This window comes from Mus musculus, chromosome 13 (assembly GCF_000001635.26).
Source record: "Mus musculus strain C57BL/6J chromosome 13, GRCm38.p6 C57BL/6J".
Classification (NCBI taxonomy): domain Eukaryota; kingdom Metazoa; phylum Chordata; class Mammalia; order Rodentia; family Muridae; genus Mus; species Mus musculus.
The window spans coordinates 74,350,252-74,367,417 of NC_000079.6; the positions used below are offsets into that span (position 1 = coordinate 74,350,252).

Here is a 17,166-nt window from a genome sequence, read left to right on the forward strand (position 1 = left end):
CCGAGTCGCGCGGGTGTCGGGCTTGGAAGATTCTGCGCCTGCGCAACACGCCCCTCCTGGCTCGCGTGAGTGGTGGTGCGCCTGCGCCCTGTAAACGCGGCGGTGGCAACACGTCTGAGGTAGGGTGGCAGCAACGCTGATGGGCTCTGCTCCAGGGGTAAGTGAGGTGCCAATGTCTTTAAAGTGCTTCTCGGGTGGTTCTTGTTTGCCAAAACAGAGAGGGTCGGATGATCTGGAGAGATGGAAGTAGGGTCCTGGGGCGGAGATCGCAAGCTCCATAAGAGCCCGTTTTGTTGGGCGCTTGAATCTCAACTAATGGGGGGGGGGGGGGGTACATACTGCCCTGGACTTCTAGAGTAGGTAGGAATGATGTCTTGGTGGCTGGACAAGGAGCAGCTAGCTGCACTGGGCTACGTAAAAGCCAGGATACTGAACTAGAAACTATATCCAAAGCTTTCGTCTTCGTTACAGCAGCTGGGAAGCTGGAGGCCCGGCCTGTTGTCATCCTGAAAGCTGCTTAGATCGTGGCTAGCATCCCATATTGCAAACGCGCTCTCATTTGATCACTTTCAGATAGTTTTTCTATTTTTCTAGTGAGTATAGCTGAAATGTTCGGTGGAATTAAATAGCATAAAAAGTAAACCAATAATCGTAATTGTTTCCTGAATTTTCAGTTAATATTAGATTAAGGTTTTCCTCTTGGTGCACAATCTTTATGACCATTATTTTGAATTGTTTAAGTTTACAATGAACCGTTCCCATTTTATTTCTTTGTTTTTTTATTAATAAATAAGGAAATATGGAATATATTCATGCACAACACTTTATATTTTGAATTATTTCCTTGAACTTTATAACCCCAAAATGGATGTTGTTGGTGCAGAGGAAATAAATATGACAGCTTACCCTACAAGGGTTCTGCGTTGGTGGGTTCAACCAACTGCAGATAAAATATATTTGGGGAAAATGTGTCTGTTCGGAGTATGTACAGACTTTTTTTTTAACAAGGGGGAAAATAAAACAGATGAACTACTTAAGTGCCTTTATACCTTATTAGGTATCGGTGACTTAGAGATAAAGTATTGAGCAGATTATATTCAAATACAGCATTGTATATGGGAGCCTTGGCTATCTTCAAGGCTTTTGGTATGAGATGGGGCTCCCCATCAGATATCTGATGGATGGCTATACATAGTAGGAGGTTTTTGAAAGTTGCCTGCTTTTAGTGTGTGTATGTGTGTGTGTGCATACATACATATATATATATGTATATACACATACATATTTCTAAATTAGGCATCTACCATACGTCATACGTATTAATTCTATAGTTCCTATAAACCGTTACATTCTGAGCCATGTATTATGGTTATATATTTATTGTTCATTATTGTGCATCTTAACATGTTAAACAAGGTTTGTTAAAAACACTAAAACTTTCAAAATTTGGGTTGAATTACGTATTTCTTACATGGATCTTGGTTAACTATTTTGTGTTTATTGTATTTGTACATATAAGCAAGCTGAATGTTTTTATGACTTTACAGTATGAGAACACCCATCGAATATGGGTACTTTTTATTTTATTTTTATTTATTTGAGACAGAGACTCTCTGTATAGACCTGGCTCTCCACTATGTAGACTAGACTATCTTCAAACTCAAAGAGATCAGCCTGCCTCTGCCAACTTGAATTCTGAGATTAAAAGCATGCACTAACATGCCTGGCTAATATGGGTAGTTTGTAAACTAGTAAATTTATATTAATATTGGTATCCAGCCTAGTTTGTGAGTTATACCCTAATATGAAGCAAGGGATTTTTGTAATCCTGATCATGATCCTCATGTAAAAAGATTTTCTTTGATTTTTGTCTGTAGAAAACTGCTCATTCTTCAAACCCCAGGTCATATAAAGCAAATGTCTATTGTGGATTCACTTTTATTGTTTTATTGTTATCTCTGTACAACTGTATTAAAGTCTTACAGAGACAACCAATAAGAAACATGTACAGTCATGCATCACTTAGTTAACAGTGGAGACAGATTCTGACAAATGTATTGATAGGGGATTCCAATTTTATGTAAATCCAAGAGTGAGTTGAGCCTGCTCTGACATTAAGCAATATTAACGTGGAACTGCTTTATGTGTAGCTCATTGTCAACTGTAATTTTTTTAGGGTTTGTGATGGTATGTGTGCAGTAAAATGACATTTGATTTATTATAAATAATCAGTATAGGCACCCAAATGCTTACCATCATACAGAAACACTTCTCAGGCACTCCTCGAATGATGTCTAACCAATTAGCTGGGCATGCTGAGATGCCTTTTTTTGGTCATGTTGACACACAAGATAATAATCATTACAACAACCACACATCTAAACATGAAGGGAAAAATCACTACATTCTACTTGTACTTCACTTGAGACATGCCTCCCTCCCACACAACACTGTGACTTCTTGAAATCACATAGGATGCCATGCTGTGCAGCACATACAGCTGAAAATTATTTTCTTGACTAAAATAATGTATATAGATGATATAACCATAATAGCCATGCTCTTTCTTTTATATAGTTAATATCTTTTTTCATTTTCTTCAAGGTATAGCTCCATGAATAACTTAAACGACCCCCCAAATTGGAATATCAGGCCCAATGCCAGGGCTGATGGGGGTGATGGAAGCAAGTGGAATTATGCCCTATTGGTGCCAATGCTCGGATTGGCAGCATTTCGTAAGTTATGGTTTTCTGGTTCAAAATTATGCCAGGAGTACCCGGGTTGCTGTCTTTAGGATTTGGCCAGTACAGTGCGGTTTTATCCTATACAGTGGCTCTGTGACAGAGTTAGCCTTTCTGATCCTCAGTTTACCTATTCCTAGAAGGTAGCTTATCCTGCCTCAATACATTGTGAGGATTAAATAATGCAGAAGCATTTGGTGTAGGTTAGGTTTTAATAAGCTTTAGCTTTCTCCCATTGCTTACTGTTCTAAGGGGACTTCTTTGCCTTAATTGCCTTCCTTGGGACCTACAGAAAAACTGACCTGAAAGAAAGCCAGTTAGGATATATGTTTAGTATATTTAAAGTCAGTATTTGGGCAAGCTTGCCCAAGGGTGGGGGAACTACAGGCTAGAAATCCTCACATTTAAATTAAGTAAACACCACTGAGACTCTTATGAGTCATATACGTACATGCTCACACGCTCTCTCCCTCTCTCTGAACTATACCTTGAAGAAAATGAAAAAGATACTAACTATATAAAGAAAGAGCATGGCTATTATTGTTATATCATCTATATACATTATTTTAGTCCAGAAAATAATTTTCAGCTGTATGTGCTCCACAGCATCGCATCCTATGTGATTTCAAGAAGTCACAGTGTAGTGTGGGAGGCATGTCTCAAGTGAAGTATATCTTTACCTGTGATGGGGACACATCACTGATATAGTACTGGCTTATATTACTTCATGTCTTGTGGTCCTGGTTGTCATCTAAGAATATGAGAACTGATGATTCAGTAAACCTAAAGCAAATACTGTCCTATATGTGTAGTGATCATTCTGCTCAGTAGCTTTTTATGTGCCCGAAATTCTTAGTTCAGAAGTTTGCCATGGAGAAAGTAGGGAGTGTCTTAGTCAGGTTTTCTATTCCTGCACAAACATCATGACCAAGAAGCAAGTTAGGGAGGAAAGGGTTTATTCAGCTCACACCTCCAAACCGCTGTTCATCACTAAAGGAAGTCAGGACTGGAACTCAAGCAGGGCAGGAAGCAGGAGCTGATGCAGAGGCCATGGAGTGGTGCTGCTTATTGGCTTGCTTCCCCTGGCTTGCTCAGCCTGCTTTCTTATAGAACCCAAGACTACCAGCCCAGGGATGGTCCCACCCACTAGGGGTCCTTCCCTCTTGATAAACAACCAAGAAAATGTCCCACAGCTGGATCTTATGGAGGCATTTCCCCAACTGAAGCTCCTTTCTCTGTGATAACTCCAGCCTGTGTCAAGTTGACACACGAGTAGCTAGTACAGGGATCTGAGCACTTCCTGCAACCAGTCCAGGACCATTCCAGATGGTGCCATCTACAGACTCCTTCCTGTCTTCCTCTCTCAGTGCACTATTTAGCATAAAAGGCATCTATTGCTGTGGTTCTTTGAATAGCTTGGAAGCCTTAAAATCACATAACTATTATAAGAGGATTCCCATTCATCAGTGGTGTTCGTTAGTTTGAGTGAGTGAGTCAGCTTTGAGAATATGAGAGGCCCTGTCATGTTTCATGAATTTTTCAGACTTAAGTGTAGCTTTAATACCAACTCATAACTCCCAAATTCATGCTTTTCCTTTATGTATGTTCAAGTTGATAAGTTTTGTGTTGAGAAGGATTGAAGAACGTTTTATGTTTGTGTGTTGATTATCCTGGTTAAATAATGTATTCAGGGATAACTGTTGAGTTTTTGTTACTTTAAATCGGGGTTTCACAATACTGGCCTCAAATTCACAATCCCCATGCCTCAGTTTCTCAATTGTCGACATTATAGGTGTATGCCAGGACAGCCTAAATCAGAGGTAAATTTTTAACTTTGCATTCTTATAATGATTTTCTACAAGTAAGTTACTACATGTTTGAGAAGGTGTATTGCAACCTGCAAAGATCAACTGGCCTTAATCAGGATCTTGAAGTAACAGCAGATGAATACCTTACTTGACTGACAACCACTGAGGGATGAGAGGAATCTACTTTTATTCTGAGGATTTAAATTTCACAACCAACCCCTCACCCCTGCCTGCTTCTTCCTTTATTCCCATCCTCCCGCCTTCCCTCCTTCCTTCCCTCCTTCCTTCCTTCCTTCCTTCCTTCCTTCCCTCCTTCCTTCCCTCCTTCCCTCCTTCCTTCCTTCCTTCCTTCCTTCCTTCCTTCCTTCCTTTCTTCCTTCCTTTCTTCCTCCCTTTCTTCCTTCCTTTCTTCCTTCCTTTCTTCCTTCCTGTCTTCCTTCCTTCCCTCCCTCCCTCCCTCCCTCCCTTCTTTCTTTCTTTCTTTCTTTCTTTCTTTCTTTCTTTCTTTCTTTCTTTCATGGTTCTGATGATCAAGCTAGGAACTTTGTATATGCTAGACAAGAACTCTTATCACTGAGCTACAGCCATAGCCCCAAATCTTATAACTTTTAATACAATTCAGAAACTGGTAAAGTTGTACTTAATTTGAAAACTGTCTGGTTTTTTGGCAAGCTTATGTCTCCTTGTCTCTGCAGTGCCTTCTCATTCCCTAGCTCTCTGTTCATTTTCCCCTTCCTTTCTCATCCCTCTCTCTCTTTTACCTTTTCTTCTCTTACGTAGTAAAGAAACTGTCTTAGATCTAAAAAGTGAAGTGTCTGGTATAGCAAGCTTAATCATTTAGTACAACTCAGTTTAGTCAAAAGAGACAGTTTTGAGACCATTGTAGACCATATACAATTGTGAAAAGCGACACAGAGAGATAATATTGTTTACTCAGTTCTCCTAGTGATTACTTCATGCAGACTCACCATGGGACTCAGGGTCTTGTGTTTGTCCAGATAGCATCACATTTTGAAGGGACACCTGTTAATTCATAGCCACACTTTCCTCTGAAACCTGATAACCACTTACCTGGGAACCTGTTGGTTCAGAATGTTATTTAACTGGAGGTTTGAAGTTATGTGGCTGTTTTAAAGCCTTCCTCAGATAACACTAAATCTGCTTTGGTACAATTTTTTTTTTTTCCTACCAAGTCCTGGGATTACAAACACTTGCTACTGAGTCCAAACTAAGGTTGAACTTCTTCACCTAACAGCAAACCCACCAGGCTTAAGCTATATGCAGATGATAGCTGGGCTTCCAGCAATATTTGAAGCCCATCTATATTAATTTTTTAAACATTGGCAATACGTCATGGAGCACTGAGGCAGAGCACATAGGTAAAGAAAACAGTGGTAAATTTTTCCAGCCATGAATAGTAGACACTAGACGAGGAACGTCGTATGTGCTGCTTTAAGTGCCCAGCACTGGTCTGATTTTAGGATAAGAACTTTGCCAATTTTGTTATCTACAAAGTTTTAATGTCTTGGCACCTTTGAATTTTTAGGGTTTTACTAAAATACTGTCATTACTGTGTTACGTATTTTCTTTAAGTAGTCATAGGATTTTAGTTATGTCTCTTCACGTGTCTTCCTCATCTCTTTTATTCGTGTCAGGTTGGATTTGGTCTAGGGAATCCCAAAAAGAGATAGAAAAAGCCAGAAAAGCATATCATCAGAGAACAGCTGCTTTCCAACAGGATCTTGAAGCCAAATACCATGCTGTGATCTCAGAACACCGGCGCGCTGTGGCTCAGCTGTCTTTGGAACTGGAAAAAGAGCAAAATAGAACAAGTAGTTTTCGAGAAGCCCTCATCTCGCAGGGGCGTAAGTTGGCAGAAGAAAAGAAACTTCTCGAACAGGAACGGGCTCAGATAAAGCAAGAAAAAAGCCGGCTCCAGCCTCTGAGAAATGTCTATTTGAGCTGCCTGCAAGAAGAGGATGACTGGCAGAGGAGAGCCCAGCATGTGCTGAAAGAGGTGGGAGAAGCTCTCGAGGAACGCCAAAATATCTATTGTAGCCTGATCATCCCCCGTAGTGCACGACTAGAGCTGGAGAAGAGCTTACTGGTGCGCACATCTGTTGATCCAGTGGCTGCTGACCTAGAAATGGCAGCTGGCTTGTCTGACATATTTAAGCATGATAAGCATTGTGGAGATGTCTGGAACACCAACAAACGTCAAAATGGGAAGCTCATGTGGATGTATCTCAAATACTGGGAACTACTTGTCGAACTTAAAAAATTTAAGAAAGTAGAGAAGGTCATATTAGAAAAATAAGAATGTAATGAAACTCAAGGCCAGAGGGAGTCTCTCCCCATGGCAGTCTGCAGTCTGGGGTCTCTTGATATTTTTACTCTGTTCCTTTGCCACCAAAAGTGGCCCAGTAGAGCTACTCGTTGTGAGAACTCAAGTCTTTCCACCCTTTGAGCAGTGCAGTGGGGCCTTAGCAGATAATGTTTTTCTACGATGCTATGCAGCTATTAGAGATACTTTTTTTGAAACATTTTTGAGCTGCTAATATTTAGCAAAACAAGTACAACTATATATTTTAGTTCTAAGGGGAAAAAAATACAATATTCTTACTCTAAGAAATGTTTTCTCAGTTTTTACCTCTACTCCCTTTCCTGATTTCATGTAAGAGTTGTTGAGTAATATAGTAGTTATATTACCAAAATTTATCTTGTTTGGAACACCCCACCACCACCAAAAAACCAAATATTTCTTATGCCCAGCCGGTACCCCAGTGAATATTTAGAATTGAGCTGGTCCTGTATTCAATAAGCATGTTATTTATTAGCAATGATATGCAGTCAATAATATTTGTCATTTAAAAGTAATGGTGTTGCTTTTTTTTTTTTTTTAAATGGTTTTTCAAGACAGGGTTTCTCTGTATAGCCCTGGCTGTCCTGGAACTCACTTTGTAGACCAGGCTGGCCTCGAACTCAGAAATCCACCTGCCTCTGCCTCCCAAGTGTTGGGATTAAAGGCATACAACCACCACGCCGGGCATGGTATTACTTTTTGTGTGACTTTTACTATTTTTTTTTTGAGACAATCTTACTACATAGCCCAGGTGGACAGTCTTCCTGCCTCAGGCTCCCACATGCTGTGATTACAAGTGTGTATTACATTCTTGGGTTGATAATTTTGCATGTATTGATAAGTACTTATAACTCATTTACATACAGCTTATATGAGTTGACCCTTTGTACATAACTTACATAATCCTTACTCTGGTTTTATGAGCTAAGTACTTGTAAATGGTAATTTCTCAAGATACCCAGGTTCTGTGACTTGCCATAGTTTCTAATACTCAACCTATGGTTGCCCTCAGGACTAAGATTTGTGTTAGCAAGAAAGATAAAATCAGCAGAGAACAGGCATGTAGAAGAATCTAGAGGGAGCCAGATGGAGCCACCAGGGGTTACACTGTGGAATCCCAGGGAGCATTGTTTAGTTTAGGGGTATAACTAGAAACACAACAAATTCCCAGGAAAGCTCACTGGAGACTATCAAGATTTTGATAGAGTGAGATCTATTCATGTGACCTTTCACAGCAGTTCCATTCCCACAGGAAGGCAAGTGGTAGAAGTCACTCATAGTCTGTAAGCAGTTTAGGTATGGTGAATCACTCTTGCTAGTTACCAGCACTGGGAACTCCCAGCATCTAGACACCTATTAGGGACTAGCCTTGTGTGAGGATGCACTATGAAGTCTGTTAAGTGAGCTTTCCCACATAGCCTTATTTTACAGAGGATGGGGATAGAGAGCCTTAATATGGAGAAAGCAATCTGTCTAGGTCATAGGTAGTATTTTGTGGAGTGGATCTGAGTTGGGTGTTTGATTTACAGACATTGGAACCTGTGTGTGGTTATTTGTCAGTAGCCATGCAGGAAGTGAACAAAGTAGTCAGTTTGTGTTCAGATCCTATATTCTACCCTGTGCATATCTTTCTGTGTAGAGAGATGGCAAACTTGAAAATACTTACCCAGAAAACAGTTCAGTTATAGAATGGTTAAGGAGCACTTGGCCCGCTTCCTATTCCACATTTAGTTTTCAGAACTACCTTGACAGAGCTGATAGCAGGCACTCTGAGCAGAAGCCAGGTAATTCCACCTTCAGATAAAGCTCTTGTCCGTAGCTATTTACCATGTCTTTCTGCTGTATTACCAGTCTTTTGAGAAGTTATTTTTTTCTAGTACATCTAAGAAACAGTTTTTTAAGATTGTGTTTCCTAATTCATTAGACCATTGAAGGAAGCCACATAGGCTCTAGTTTTCTGTTACTCCACTGGTTTGCCCATGTGATCTTGGACAGACCACCTCATGGCTTTCTCTAAGATTTATCTTTTAAAATGACACATTTTCCAGGGGAATCACATCACTGTTTGAGTCTGTGGCATGCCCGCCTTCCATCCTAAGTATGCTTTCTGTCTTTTTCAACTGAAAATGTTAGTAGCATATTTTATTGCTGTTCGGGGTCAAGTGGAAGTAGACAGACCTTGGGGGTAGAGACAGCACAGGAGGATCTGGAATGGTTTACCTGTGAGAGGAGGTCCTGAAATGGGGAGGTACCTGAGAAGGGTCACATGGAGAAGGACTACAAGTGGGAGTCAAGTCCCTTGGTTGGCACACGGATGGTTATAGAGCTAAGTTTTTTACTTCAGTCACAAAAGAATTATTTTCACACTCTTAAGTTTTAAAGTTTAGATTATTACGTAAATAAACTGTACATGAGTTTAGCCACACTCCTATTTTATTAGCATTTCATTACAGTAGTACTTTGGCAAAGCAAATACTGGAAATAAAGTCTAAACGAGTCTTTCTTACGTGATGATTTGTTTCTCAAAGGAGTTGCAAAGGGCCAGGCCTCAGCCATTCTGAGGAGGAGCAGTGATTCGTGTGCCTTATAGATATGTTAACATTTACAAAGCTCATTCTTGAAAACTGAGTCACGAGTTTCAAAAAAATCATCTCAGTGTCTTCAGTAAGTTTCCAACTTTGTAATGCGCTACGTTCATAGCTATCCTCTGTCACATGTGACTGCATAGACTGTTCAGGTTAGACATGCCTGTCTTACAGTCTGAACTCTAAGCAGAAAGCAGATCAGAGTATGCCAAGAAACACTGGGCATATTTCAGTGACTAGATGTCCTCAGTCACCAAAAGACGATAAAAATCTGCTGCAGGTGGAAACAAAGCCCAAACAGCCACCGATAGAAAACTGATCATCACCCCATCCCCCACATTTCTGTGTAGCCGATGTCATCTGGTAAAATACACAGCAGATAGAACATAACTAAACTGCTAGCTCAGGGGTCTGGTTCATTTTTATTTTCAATGTCTTTTTTTTGTTTGTTTGTTTTTTGTTTTTGGTTTTCCTCAAGACAGGGTTTCTCTGTGTAGCCCTGGCTGTCCTAGAACTCACTTTGTAGACCAGGCTGGCCTCAAACTCAGAAATCCACCTGCCCCTGCCTCCCGAGTGCTGGGATTAAAGGCGTGCGCGACCACGTCCGGCTCAGTGTCTATTTTTTATGAGCTGCTGTTTCTATACATTTTGATATACATGTGGTGAATTTTCTCATTTCTTCCCCTCACAGCATCAGAGCTAAGTAGTTGACCCTGTTCCCACTACATCCTGCCCTGGTGACCACATTCTCCACCTTCTGTCTTGGTGTAAGGTGGCTTCTCCTCTGCTTTAAGATCTTGCTGTGCTAACACACAGGAGCACCTCATGTCTCATTTATGTATCTGGCTTCCTCTTAGAGCACGTAACGAGTACGCCTGCAGTTTTCTCTGAGGAAATCTTGTGGCAGTGTTGCTGCTGGTGACAAATGGTTGAGCCTGATCATCTGGTCCAGGACTGACCTCAGGGCACTAGAAATGCACAGCCTCTTACAGCACGATTCCAGGACCTACTCCATTTGTTCTAGTGCTCTGGAAAAGTTTTCCAAAGCAGTTTTGAAAGCTTGCAGCAAAAAAGTACCAAGTTCATTGCTGGTTTCATGAATGTCTGGATCAAAACTTCCAAAAAGTGGGGTGGAGACCTGGATGTCCTCCCGGTTAGCTCGAAGCAGTACTGCTCGAAGATCCTCTGCAATCACGTCGTATTTCTGTTGGTCGAATTTGGACACTGACAGTTCATCCTGAGGGTAGATGGCACCCTCGGGGTAGCAGTCCTTTGGTACTGGGAACTCAATATGGCGAAGCCTAGGGAGTTCGCAGAGTGCAGCAAAAAGGCGCCGGAGAGCACTGCCTGAGAGCGGGTTTCCAAGAAACTTGAACTGCTGGAGCTGGCTGCAAGGGCTAAGGCCCAGAATCATCATGTTAACATGGCTGTCTGTGATGTTGCACTCCTCGAGGGTGAGCACTCTCAGTGTTTGGGCAGCCTGGCTCAGCAGCCTGAAGAAGGTAGAAGGGTACAGGTGTACCAGGTTGTGTCCACTGAGGTCCAGCACCTCCAAGTGGGCAGTGTGGTTACAGTCTGCTAAGAAGGATATGTCTTCATGATTAAGGGCACAGTTGGCTAGGTCCAACACTCTTAGTGGGGTCTTCAAGGGGCTGTGAGGTAGGCAAAACATCACAAATGTTATGAGGGTCTCAGGTGAGCTGGAGTTTTGGTGGAGGTGAATAATCTAACCACTTTTCTATCTTAGAGATCACTGACTGCAGCCTGCCAGAAACTCCAGCTGACTTCATTTCACGTTAGCATATGAGTTAAGAATGATATTTTTAAGCAAAATTTAAAGAGTCAAAATAATTGGTGAAATGTGAAAGTCACATTTCTTCTAGAAGTCTACAGCTGCTGGGCCTGTTGAGCAGTCAGTAATTGAACCTAAAATGGACCAACACCACCTTTCAAGTTAGGTAGAGAAGTTATGCACCTGATCTCAGAACCATCAGAATATTGACTGTGAGAACAGCAAAGGATAGAATTAGCTTGAAAGAGAGTGCTGCCACTCTGATGACAATAGGACCAGTAATGGTTTTCAGGGCTGAGAAGGAAGTCCAGCAGCCTGAATGTGGCCTCCATAACCCTGAATTCACTATTCAGCCAGTATCCTCTGTGGGGAGGTGTGTCTGAAATAACTTCTCCACCCAGGGGTCATGAGAATATACATTTTCTGGCACCCTGGACCTTTCTGGGAACACACCCTTCACTGCCCTTATTAAACAAGACAGTATGTGGTGGGGTCTTGTTCTGTCCCTACTTACTAACTTGTTCTTGCTGCCTCTCCACTACTTGCCCATAAATGATAACCTATTATTGGGACAGTACTCTCCACATGAAACTACCCTGACTTCAGAACTAACTGGCAGCTACCCTACTACCCTTCTTCATAGTACAGTTGCTAAGGAGGAGATTGCAGTACCAGGATTTCAGGTGTGGCAATCCAGCTAAACTGCTGACAAGGTTCTCACTATGCTAAACTACCTTCCCATTCCTATCCTGGGAAAATGTTTTAAGACACTAAATATTGGGTAATTCGTTATACAACACTAGTCAGTAGAAGATCTGGTTGTGACTTTTGTGTTGTTTACTTTCTAGTTCCTCTTTCTCATGTCTTCTTCCTTCTACCTCCTCCTCCCTCCCTCTCTGATGCTGAGAACTAAAACTAGGGTCCTGCTCGTTGGTATCAGGAACCAGCTTGCCAGATTGCCTCTGAACCCAGTGATGTCACCCATAGGGAACAGAGACATGCACATCTGTTACCATGGCAATCACATTCCCAGAGTCCATTTCCCACCCTTACCTGTGAGCCTAAATAAAAGGTAGACCCTTCCTGACCTTTGGCCCTTCTTTCTCTCTTTTCTCCCTTTGTCTCTGTCCACCCCAACCCACCCCAATAAACCTCTGCCACATGGAACTGCATTGGCCTGGTGTGGTCTGTCTGGATGAGAGCTGCCATTCCAGCACAACCCTGCTAGTGCTTTATCACTCAACTACCCTATACCCTCAGCTCTTGTGTTTGTTTTTGTTTGTTGAAATAAGCCTCTCTTTGTAGCTGACCTCAAGCACTGGGATTATGGGCAAGCCCCATGGCCGAGTTTTTGTTCATTGAAAGGCGTCTTCCAAACTGGATCAGTGTTCTGATTCTTTCCTAATGGCTCTTAACTCTTGCTGGTCTGACCAACACATTCCCAGAGAACATTGTGTAAACAGATCCTATCCCTGTTCCTCAGTGACTCCAGAATACTTTACCAGGCCCTGTACCCAATTCTCTGAGACTTACCTAAGCAATGTTTGGATCTTCCCAGTGAGTGTAGAGAAAGCCACACTTAGCTCAGTGAGCTGGTTCATCTGGCTGAGCTCCCAGGCAATAGAGGTAAGGAGAAGATCCTCGCCCTCTGGATCTGGGGCACAAGTTGGGGGAGCATCGAAGGCCTTGGTGGGCAAGGTGAGTGAGGTCAGCTGAGGGAAGCCCACCTGGGTCAGCAGCTGCTGCACATGGCCAGCATGCAGCCGGACATTGTGTACTACCTCCAACTTTCTAAGGTTGCCTGGCCCAGCCAGGCCAAGAACTTGTAGGAGCTGCCCAGGGCTCAGGCTGTCTGCCCGGAGTGAAGGGCAACAGACCTGCAGAGGTGCTGGGCCTAATGGCTTCAGGGCCTGCACCACCATGTCAAAGTTGCCTTCTGTGACAAAGAGGTCAGCAAAGACTTCAATGGGGTGCCCAGCTGAACAGGGCTGTCCTTGGAGCTGGCAGCAGGTCCTGGCCAGCACCTTGGTACGGCCCCACCTTCCTAGTGCCCTCCCACAAGGACATTGCTGCACCTGTACGTCCTGGATGCCGGTGAAATCAGCTACCCGAAGGCGGTTGCTCCCACTTTTCAGCACATGGTCAGCTATGCCCTGCATACAGGCCTCCAGGCAGGCCTTGCAGGCACGATCACGCAGGTCTTCAGGGTGGTCAGTGTTTGGCCTCAGTAGCACAGCCAGCCGGAACTCCTCCAGTGGCCAGTGACTCAGCAGAGCACGGGTTACATCTGCCTGCTCTAGCAGGTAACTGGCCTTGAACAGAAGTGGGTAGAGGTTGTAGGCTATATTGTCCAGGTTCTCCTGGACCAGCTGGGAGTGGGACACTAACGCTTCAGCAGAAATGAAACGAAGCGACCTCATCGTGCCCCTGGTCAGAGTGGCGCTGTCCCCGATGTTCTTCCCAAAGTGTGCGAGTGTTGTGGCTATTTATAGCTGCTGCTGCTTCTGGACTCAAGCCCAGAAAGTGGTAAACTGGCCCTTGTGGTCATCTGACTGCTATTTTGGTCCTTAGGTACCAGTTTGGCAGTAACTGTGGAGGCATCTGTCTGTCTTATGGCACCCTGCTGGTGAAAGCAGAGCTGCTTGATTTTGTTGTCCGAAGTGGGACCACTAAGAGGCTCTAGATACTTGCACAAGTAGCCTAAGGCTTACAATACAAATGGATATTCTGCCCAGATGGGGCCTATCCCAGTCAAAAGATCTGAGGGAAGCAAAATCCTGAACTGCACTTGGATGGATGAAACAGTGGTCTTTGGGTAATACCTAGGGGGTCTTTTTCCTAATACCTAGGAGTCAGGAATGCAAGGGCCAGGAATGTGGGGTAGATATCTCAGACAACTCTTTTAAGAATACTGGCCATGAAGCTGCATCATCTTTTATCCCCAAGATCCTTCATTGCAGAAGTGGGAGAAACAATTTCACCGAAAAAGAATACGGACTGGGCCTGGAGAGATGGCTCCGTGGTTAAGAGCACTGAGTGCTCTTCCAGAGTTCCAGCGTTCAATTCCCAGCAACCACATAGTGGTTCATGACCATCTGTAATGGAATCCCATGCCCACTTCTGGTGTGTCTGAAGAGAGTGGCAGTGTACTCATATACATAAATAAACAAATCTAAAAATAAATGTGATATGTATTTCCAGTGACACTCAGTTGGAGAAAACTAATTTTAAAAGGGTGGGGAGAGATGGGCTAGTGAAGGTGATGCTGCAAATAAATGCAGGTACCTATAGGTACCTATAGGCTGTGGGTTCACAGCCCTAGCATAGGTAGGTATTGAGTGGTTAAATCCTGCACTTTCATCATCCCTATCACCTGGAATGGGCAGCTCATAGGTTCCCGTGGTGCCAGCTTTATAGGAGAGTCATAATAGAGAAAGAGAGAGGTAAGAGGCACAGTGGCCATTCCAGGAAAGTGTCCTGTCCTCAGGTGTACCCCAGTTTTCCTGTGTGACTTTTTTCCCTCCTAATACAGAGCTTTATCTCTCCCAGAGACCCTGCCATCGGCAGAGATGGGAATGCGTTGCCATGGTGGAGCCCCAAGCACTGCTAGGTGGGTAGGATCTATATGGAAGGTAATCCATGACAGGATTTTGCCCTAATGTCACCCCTTGCCCCCTCCCCAATCTTAGCCTCTGAAGTATTACCATGTCTGCTAAATAAGAGCCCAAGACCAGTGATACCAAATGTCTATCCTTTAAGGAATAAACTTTGAAGTACATGTGGCTAGGTTATTACTGATCTATGTCTAAATTCACTACTGTATGAATCACTTTGAAACACGTTTAGAAATATTAGTATGTATAGTGAATTAACATGTTCCAGGAATACCTTGAATTTCCTGCCATGCTTATGGAATTCACAAGTGAAATGGATACTTAAACTATTACACTTATTTGTGTGTGTACATGTGTATGTGTGTGTACCCAAGCACAGGCATGTGTGTGCCACAGTATGCATGTGGAGGTCAGAGGACAGCTTGCATGCGGTAATTCTTTCCTTTTATAATGTGAGTTCTGGGGATCTAACTCTGGTTGTCAAGCAGCAAAGGCGTGTGCCTACAAAACCACCTTGTTGGCGCTGAAATGGATAATTTGGCATCATATATCTGCCTATGTAATAAAGTTTGTTTTTTTATTGATTCTTTTTGTGATTGCTTCTCAAATAAAGTTGTATTGCAAAACTCATGTTCTTTTTTTTTTTGTCTGTAAGTTCTCATGACTTCATATTTCTGATTGCAATTGAACCCAAGTCTCCAGCATTCACTTGAAATCTGCAGATTTCAACTTGAAGAGAAATGTGGCTTTTTCTCTCTCTCTATTTTGATACAGAGTTTCATGTAGCTCAGGGTAGCCTAGAACTTGCCATATAAATTTGTACCCCTAATCCTCCTGACTCTGTCTCCCAAGTGCTGGTATTATAGGGATGTACCTCATACCAATCTAAGAAACCTCTTTTGAGCTTAATTTCTAAGTCACCTCGCCCTTTCTCTTTACACTAACATTTAAAGAACAGTTAGCATTTCTCCTCAATTCAAGTAAGTTTTGATTTGCAAAGCTTTCTCTCTCTCTCTCTCTCTCTCTCTCTCTCTCTCTCTCTCTCTCTCTCTCTCTCTCTCTCTCTCTCTTTCTTTCTCTCGTTGTTGCTTCATCAATATAAGCAATGTTTCCCTGTTAAAATATGAATTCAATCATCTGCCTTCCCATACATAAAATCCCTGAATGTTCCTATTTTTATCTTACTTGGCGTGAAAGAAGGTTGAGCCAAGAGAATTTGTGATAATTTTGTGATTATTTCTTTTCTTTAAAAATTATGATTCTTCCGGGGCCTAGCAAACACAGAAGTGGATGCTCACAGTCAACTATTGGATGGATCACAGGGCCCCCAATGGAGGAGCTAGAGAAAGTATCCAAGGAGCTAAAGAGATCTGCAACCCTGTAGGTGCAACATTATGAACTAACCGGTACCCTGGAGCTCTTGACTCTAGCTGCATATGTATCAAAAGATGGCCTAGTCGGCCATCACTGGAAAGAGATGCCCATTGGACAGGCAAACTTTATATGCCCCAGTACAGGGGAATGCCAGGGCCAAAAAATGGGAATGGGTGGGTAGGGGAGTGTGGGGGGGAGGGTGTGGGGGACTTTTGGGATAGCATTGGAAATGTAAATGAGGAAAATACCTAATAAAAAATGAAATAGAAAAAAATTATGATTCTTGTACATTCATACGTGTTTTGATCCAGTCCACACCTCATTCCCTCTGCCCCAATTCCTCTTCTACCCCCACCCTAATCTCAACTATTTCCTTCCAATTTAATGTGTTCCAGCATTGCCAATGTGTATATAGGTATAAGACTATTTACTGAAGTATGAGTAGCTGAAGTGGAAGTTTCAGTTTGGGTCATATGATGCAGACTCATGTGATGTTTTGCTGAGGTAGACTCATGTGGTGTTTTGCTGGGGAAAGATCCATGAGAGGACATGTGATGTTTGGAGAGAGTAAATAGGACTCAACTGACAGTAACAGGGCGCCTACATAGCTAGCCTTGTAACATTTCATTGGTCTCATGTCTTTGCTGATCTTCATTTTGTTGAGAGAAGCATAGCAGAGAACTTCTCCTGGTGTCCCTCTGGTTTTGGTCGCTCCTGCTTACTCCTGCTGATTGGGAGATTGGGAGGAGGCCTGGCTGTTTCTGTTGGATTGTACCACTGCTGCTGATTCATGTTTGGTAACCTGACATTACTGAACTAGGCACCTGGTATCCTGACAACAGATATTGGAATCGCCCCCACCCACTAAAGGCAAACAGGAGAAGACTATT

General features: G+C 42.8%; 2 protein-coding genes across 4 annotated transcripts; one reads left to right on the plus strand and one right to left on the minus strand.

Moving 5' to 3' along the window:
• The first annotated feature begins 65 nt into the window (after nt 1–65).
• Ccdc127 (coiled-coil domain containing 127) lies at nt 66–15,532 on the plus strand. Of its 3 annotated transcripts, NM_001168658.1 has the most exons (4): nt 66–157; nt 2,605–2,735; nt 6,205–6,566; nt 10,354–15,532. In NM_001168658.1, exons 2-4 carry the CDS (start codon nt 2,615–2,617, stop codon nt 10,360–10,362), a joined length of 492 nt encoding a protein of 163 aa, NP_001162129.1. In that variant the 5' UTR covers nt 66–157; nt 2,605–2,614; the 3' UTR covers nt 10,363–15,532. The 3 variants fall into 3 exon arrangements, with proteins under 3 accessions (NP_001162129.1, NP_001162130.1, NP_077163.1); NM_001168659.1 differs by lacking the exon at nt 10,354–15,532 and having other exon boundaries at nt 6,205–9,417; NM_024201.3 differs by lacking the exon at nt 10,354–15,532 and having other exon boundaries at nt 2,611–2,735; nt 6,205–9,417.
• Nucleotides 9,331–13,749, minus strand: Lrrc14b (leucine rich repeat containing 14B). The gene is made up of 2 exons (NM_001033042.3): nt 12,822–13,749; nt 9,331–11,148 (listed from the first exon to the last, which is right to left on the minus strand). The coding sequence occupies exons 1-2, from the start codon at nt 13,706–13,708 to the stop codon at nt 10,503–10,505; spliced, it is 1,533 nt and encodes a 510-aa protein (NP_001028214.1). The 5' UTR covers nt 13,709–13,749; the 3' UTR covers nt 9,331–10,502.
• Nucleotides 15,533–17,166: the final 1,634 nt, after the last annotated feature.

What these genes read in the sequence shown, in the direction of transcription:
- Lrrc14b (NM_001033042.3), bottom strand. Translation starts at nt 13,708, where the DNA reads ATGAGGTCGCTTCGTTTCATTTCTGCTGAAGCGTTAGTGTCCCACTCC. An exon ending in AAGATCCAAACATTGCTTAG is followed by an intron (nt 11,149 to 12,821) that starts GTAAGTCTCAGA and finishes CCTACCTCACAG; the next exon opens with CCCCTTGAAGACCCCACTAA.
- Ccdc127 (NM_001168659.1), top strand. Translation starts at nt 2,615, where the DNA reads ATGAATAACTTAAACGACCCCCCAAATTGGAATATCAGGCCCAATGCC. An exon ending in GCTCGGATTGGCAGCATTTC is followed by an intron (nt 2,736 to 6,204) that starts GTAAGTTATGGT and finishes TATTCGTGTCAG; the next exon opens with GTTGGATTTGGTCTAGGGAA.